At 40.0% G+C, this 7163-nt stretch overlaps 1 protein-coding gene across 1 annotated transcript; it reads left to right on the forward strand.

The window, feature by feature from the left end:
- Window positions 1–974: 974 nt before the first annotated feature.
- On the forward strand, window positions 975–2351 carry LOC131428957 (uncharacterized). Its single transcript, XM_058593013.1, has one exon. The coding sequence runs from the start codon at window positions 975–977 to the stop codon at window positions 2349–2351; it is 1377 nt and encodes a 458-aa protein (XP_058448996.1).
- The last annotated feature ends 4812 nt before the right edge of the window (window positions 2352–7163 follow it).

Raw genomic sequence — 7163 nt, forward strand, 5'->3', positions numbered from 1 at the left:
ATTTTCTTGAATTTCATCTGGTGGTGGAGCTGTTAGATATTTTTGTTCATTGATGTTAATTTTTAGTTTAACTTTCATTGAATCACAATATTTTGCAATAATTGTAATGAATATTATAGATGTCAATACAATGCCAGAAATACTGAGTGATCCAAAAAGTTGTAGGTGCCATTTCAATGACTGGTTTTGTAGATATACATTTTCTAGAGTACTTCTATGATTTTGTGTCATATTTCCCAAATATTCTGGTGATGGAATATCAATCATATAATCTGCTTTAACAAATAATCCTATTGTGGGTCTGAATGATTTGTTGTCAATTTTTTAAGATGAAATTTGTGTAAACATTATTTTCCAATGACTGAGCGGAAACATATATTGGAGAGTTAATGGTGCCAGTCGTTCTTTAAAGGTGCCAATCGCTGGCTGGACATCGTCAGCGACAGACCCCTACGAAGGTTGTATTGATAGTCTGCCCTTTCCTACCAGAAGCAGATTGTTAGGGAAAATCAAAACGCAATTGTTTTTAACGATTTATTAATTTTAGTTGGTTTGACGTAAAGCCGCTATAACTAAGTTCAATTTTTGCAATGACTGAGCGGAAACATATATTGGAGAAGCCATATGAATGAAAAACTAACAGAAAAGATGATTTATTGGAAAAAGATACGCTCAGAGACAGGACTCGAACCTGCGTTCTTATGCAAAATAGTGTCATATACCATTCAACTCACGTCTACTCCCAAATCACTCACGCATTTGACATTTGATTGCCGCTCATTAAAATGACTAGAAGCAAATGTGATGCTAGTATTTGTTTTGGTTCTTCTGGTTCGCGAGGAGCCTAAATAGTTTGCCGTTACTGTTGCAAAAGCTTTCACGTGAAGTGCGTCGATGTAAACAACTCACTCGTAAAAACCATTCGTGATTCTCCTGGAGTTTATTGGTTATGTTCACAATGCCGGGAATCGTCAATGAGGAATGCAGATGAAACTATGCAGCTGATACTTCAACGTACTACTTCTGCCCTGAAGTTGATTAGTACACTAACGGATACTATGCAAGTTTTTTGTCGCATGTATTCTAATTCTTATGCAAGACCCTGTGACAATCACCGTTTTGCGCTGCGTGATCAAGTTGGTTCCGAACGTTCTATCAACGATAGCGCTCCGTTTCTTAAACGTCTTGACGATTTACAACTTAATCTGACCAACCTATTTGAATCGATACTCGACGACAAAAACAAGCGACCTCGTACAAGCAGCACAGGCCGACCCTCCCTTGCACAACCGGACAAGATCCAGAAAGTCGACGTTCCAGTATTTAATGATTCTATTTCAAACATTATAGTTCCGCTTGTTTCAGAAACTATCGAGACCGATATTCCAACTACTATTGCTGCTGATGAACTTATGCCAATAGATATCGCCACTAGCACCGTAGACATCGGCACTGTTCCTCCATCCCCACCACTTACTGCAACCACCAATATCTGCAATACCAGTACCGCTCCTTGCCCACCGCTGACTTCTTCAACACTGCCACCAGTACTCCCAACAACCCACTCAAATAGACCAAATTTTTTGCCACTTCCGACCGCCACTATGACACCTGTAATCACTGCGAATCAACATCAATCCACTACCACTGCTATTACTGTAACTACTACGAATTACATCCAACCAGCTGGTACTACGAACACCACCGCCTCGTTTGGAAATGCTTGCACTTCAACCGCTAGCAGACCCTTCATTCCTATTCACGGTGACAATGGATCAAATGACATCGGATATACCGCACGAAACAACCAAACGACTCCTATTCTGCAACACATCATTCCGGCGCAATCAAATTTGAACGTTACTCCAGCTAACACGGCACAGGTACCAATGAAAATTTCTAAACAACCAAAAGTATCTGTTTTATCCAACATTCCATACGTAGGACCTATTCAGTTTAAATTGACTCCAAATAGCAACAATCAGATAAACAATAATTTAGCACCTCCCCCGTTACCCACTAGGAATACCTCATCACTAGCTAATAGGCAGATAACTGCCCTTCAGGTCGCCCTTCCCACACGTCCGATCTTGAGTACGAACAGCAATAGAAATTGGTATTATTTAACAAAGTTTCTACCAAGCGAGTCTGAAGACAATATTATAAATTATGTACAGTATCAAACAAATTGTGATCGTAGCCAAATTCTGTGCTTCAAACTTGTTAGCCAATATCAGGATAGACCATTATCATTCATCTCTTTTAAACTAAGTGTTCCAGAAGCTTTCGAACATGAAATCACGGCTCCGACGTTTTGGCCCCGTGTCCCACTAGGAATACCTCATCACTAGCTAATAGGCAGATAACTGCCCTTCAGGTCGCCCTTCCCACACGTCCGATCTTGAGTACGAACAGCAATAGAAATTGGTATTATTTAACAAAGTTTCTACCAAGCGAGTCTGAAGACAATATTATAAATTATGTACAGTATCAAACAAATTGTGATCGTAGCCAAATTCTGTGCTTCAAACTTGTTAGCCAATATCAGGATAGACCATTATCATTCATCTCTTTTAAACTAAGTGTTCCAGAAGCTTTCGAACATGAAATCACGGCTCCGACGTTTTGGCCTAGTGGTGTGACAATTACCTCTTTTTTAGAACGCAACCCCGAACAGAGTACTCAGACAAACACACGTCTAATGTCTCCACACCGACCGCATTCATCCCGTTCCCTGTCTCAACGACTACAAAACTCGTACAGCAGCAGTGCTCAAAATCATTCTTCTCGAACGTATCTACCTGTATCACGCCGTTTTCGACAAACGTCTGCCCGCACGCCAACGAGGTTCTTGCCCGAACAAATGCCTTATCATGCAACAAAAGAAATTCATTCCACACTGGTTTGAACATTTATTATCAAAATATTGGTGGAATGAATCGTACTCTCAATGATTATTATCTCGCTTGTTCTGAGGCCGCTTACGATATCTATGCATTTACTGAAACCTGGCTGAACAATAGCTCACACTCAAAACAGATTTTCGACAGCTTCAAATAACCAGACCGTAATAACCAAAACAGCAGCAAGAAGAGTGGCGGTGGTATTCTGATTGCTGTTCGCTCTAGAATAAAATCTCGCTTGCTGCCCCTTGATCATTGTGCCAATGTTGAACAAATTTGGATTGCTCTCACGCTTACACATTTTACACTATATTTATGTGTTGTGTACTTTCCGCCCGATCGTATTAATAACTTGAACTTCATTATTTTTACGTTTCGTCTTTGACTCATCAGTGTAGAGCAGTTCAAATTGAACTGCTTAGTGCTAAACTCGGCAGTTCAATTTGAACCGCTAAGCAGACGTAAAGTTTCTGCTATTTACAGAACACTTTTAGTTTTGCAACGGAGTGCAATGTCTTTTCTGACGTGCCGAACGAAAACGTGTTTTCGACTATTTCTGGCCGATGCAGGTATGGTTATTCAGGGGTTAGCCAAATTTTGTGCTAGGGCACACGAAAACACGTTTTCGTTCGGCACGTCAGAAAAGACATTGCACTCCGTTGCAAAACTAAAAGTGTTCTGTAAATAGCAGAAACTTTACGTCTGCTTAGCGGTTCAAATTGAACTGCCGAGTTTAGCACTAAGCAGTTCAATTTGAACTGCTCTGCACTGGTGAGTCAAAGACGAAACGTAAAAATAATGAAAACGGTTATGTGCCCTACCACAAAATTTGGCTAACCCCTGAATGAACTTGAACTTGATTGAACAGCACTTGAATTCACTCTCATTGATAACAGATCAAATGAAATTGAATGACAGAATTATTGTATTAGGTGATTTCAATCTTCCTGGAATTAAATGGACTCGCAGCCCGTGCAAATATCTGTTTCCGGATGCCGGTTCTACTAGTACTCTCGCTAGTTCAAAACTCATAGATGACTATAATACCGCAGGCTTAGTTCAGTTAAATGATATCTATAACAGCAATAATCGACTTCTTGACCTTTGTTTCGTCAGTCACGAAACATCTACTACTTGTTCTATAACAACCACACCCGCTCCGTTAGTTAAGTCATGTCGGCATCATCCTCCACTCTTGATTACGATACCTGAATATACCCCCACTGCCTTCGAAGTAGTTACAGATTCCACTTATTACGATTTCAAAAATGGGAATTATGATGCTATGAACCAGTTCTTACTCTCGTTGAACTGGGAGAGATTATTTTCTAAAAGTGATTGCAATTCCGTTGCCATGGTCAAACAACCCTCCATGGTCAAACAAAACTTTGAAATGCTATAAACGAGCTAAGCGATCGGCATTGAAAAAGTTTACAAATCGTCGCTCATACCAGCTGCGATCTTATTATCTGCACCTCAATAACCGCTACAAACGACTGAACAAAATATTATACAATAATCACTTGCTTCGCGTTCAAAACAATTTAAAAAACAACCCAAAAAGCTTCTGGAATCACGTAAACGAGCAGAGAAAAGAGTCAGGGCTACCAACTCACATGTTTCTAGGAGATGTCCAATCATCAACGCAACATGATATATGTAATCTCTTGCGGAAACACTTCAGCAGTGTTTTCTCCGACGAAACCCTGTCTAATCATCAAATCTCTGAAGCCATCAACAATGTTCCGCACCGCTCTCCTATCGGCCCTCACCCTATCATATCGACTTCTATGATCGAGTTAGCGTGCGTCAAGCTGAAGTCATCTTCGAACGCTGGACCAAATGGTATTCCTTCAATAGTGCTAAAAAAGTGCTCGAGTAGCTTTTTAGTCCCACTCTCACTGCTATTCAACTCATCACTCACCTCAGGAACGTTTCCTGATATTTGGAAGAGTTCATATATCTTTCCAGTATTCAAGAAAGGAAATAAGTCTGACGCTTCCAATTATCGTGGGATTGCGGCATTATGCGCAGTTTCCAAGTTACTCGAAATTATCGTCCTGGATTTTATCACTCACAATTGCAGTAACTACATCTCCGAAACTCAGCATGGTTTTATGCCCAATCGTTCAACTTCAACGAATTTACGCTCCTACACATCTTTCATCATCCGTTCTCTTGAAGCACGTCTCCAAGTTGATGCAATCTATACAGATTTCTCCGCAACTTTCGACAAGATAAATCATCAAATAACAGTAGCTAAGCTCGATAGGCTTGGTTTCAACGGATCCTTACTGAACTGGCTCCATTCATATTTAACTGGCCGCAAAATGTCTGTAAAAATTCTTAACTGCTCGACGACACCCTTCGCCGTTAGCTCTGGAGTACCCCAGGGCAGTCATTTGGGACCATTTATATTTTTACTATACCTTAATGATCTTAATTTTTTGCTGAAATGCTGTAAGCTGTCCTTTGCTGACGATTTAAAGCTATATCATCAGGTTAAATCTCAAGTAGACACAATATTTCTACAATCACAGCTTGATTCATTCGCCAATTGGTGTCAAATAAACAGAATGGCATTAAACGCCTCTAAATGCTCTGTTATTTCCTTTTCTCACAAACACTCGTTTATAAGATACGAATACAACATTACGGGAAAAGTGCTGAAACGCGAATCATTTGTAAAGGACTTAGGAATTATTCTTGATGCCAAGTTAAACTTCAAAAATCACATCGATTATATAATTTCCAAGGCTTCAAAGCTTCTAGGATTTATTTTTCGCGTAACCAAAAACTTTGTCAATGTACACTGCCTTAAGGCATTATATTGTGCACTAGTCCGTTCGACGCTTGAATATGGCGCTGTTATTTGGTCACCCTACTATCAAATCGACGATGAGCGCGTCGAAGCTATCCAGCGAAAATTTGTTCGGTTTGCTCTACGCAATCTACCATGGAACGACCCTGCAAATCTACCTAGTTACGAAGATCGCTGTAAACTTATAGGCTTGGATCTATTATCTGTTCGTAGGAATGTCTCAAAAGCAGTTTTTATAGCCGATTTGTTACAATCACGTATCGATTGTCCCGAACTCTTACAATTAATTAATTTCGACATTCATCGTCGTAGTCTGCGTTATCACCCTTTTTTAAGATTACCTTTCGCCAGAACAAACTATGGATTCAATGAACCGTGTACTAGTATGTGTCGTTTATTCGTTAACTTATATAATGTCTTCGATTTTCATGTATCTCGAAATGTAATCAAACGGTTGTTTCTTAGTCACTTATCATGTTAGTTTTAGAATCAAAGATTGGTACAAGGATGAGGAGGTTTTATGCCTACTGGAGGCAGAGGTTTAAAAATGCTCAACTCCAGTGGGCTTTTCCCTGCCCCACATACATGCATACATACATTATTGTATTTTCGTTCAACCCCACTCCTCTCCATCATTCTCCTTTGGAAACTAACTAGATTCGCCCGCCGAAATTAACCCGGTCGTCATTTCTTCTTTCTCTCTGTCTTCCACCATGCTTTCTTCGATCACTAATTAGATCTACATGCCGATTCTAAACCCGTCGTTTTCTCTTCCTTGCACCATCTTTTTGGTCACTAATTAGATCTTCATGCCGATTCTAACACAGTTGCTAGCCCACGCTCGTCTACCACCTTCTCCACCAACCCTTGTACAGGGTGATTTTTTAAGAGCTTGAGAACTTTTTTAAACAATAAAACGCATAAAATTTGCAAAATCTCATCGGTTCTTTATTTTAAACGTTAGATTGGTACATGACATTTACTTTTTGAAGATAATTTCATTTAAATGTTGACCGCGGCTGCGTCTTAGGTGGTCCATTCGGAAAGTCCAATTTTGGACAACTTTTTCGAGCATTTCGGCCGGAATAGCCCGAATTTCTTCGGAAATGTTGTCTTCCAAAGCTGGAATAGTTACTGGCTTATTTCTGTAGACTTTAGACTTGACGTAGCCCCACAAAAAATAGTCTAAAGGCGTCAAATCGCATGATCTTGGTGGCCAACTTACCGGTCCATTTCTTGAGATGAATTGTTCTCCGAAGTTTTCCCTCAAAATGGCCATAGAATCGCGAGCTGTGTGGCATGTAGCGCCATCTTGTTGAAACCACATGTCAACCAAGTTCAGTTCTTCCATTTTTGGCAACAAAAAGTTTGTTAGCATCGAACGATAGCGATCGCCATTCACTGTAACGTTGCGTCCAACAGCATCTTTGAAAAAATAC

This window comes from Malaya genurostris, chromosome 2 (genome assembly GCF_030247185.1).
Source record: "Malaya genurostris strain Urasoe2022 chromosome 2, Malgen_1.1, whole genome shotgun sequence".
Taxonomy (NCBI): domain Eukaryota; kingdom Metazoa; phylum Arthropoda; class Insecta; order Diptera; family Culicidae; genus Malaya; species Malaya genurostris.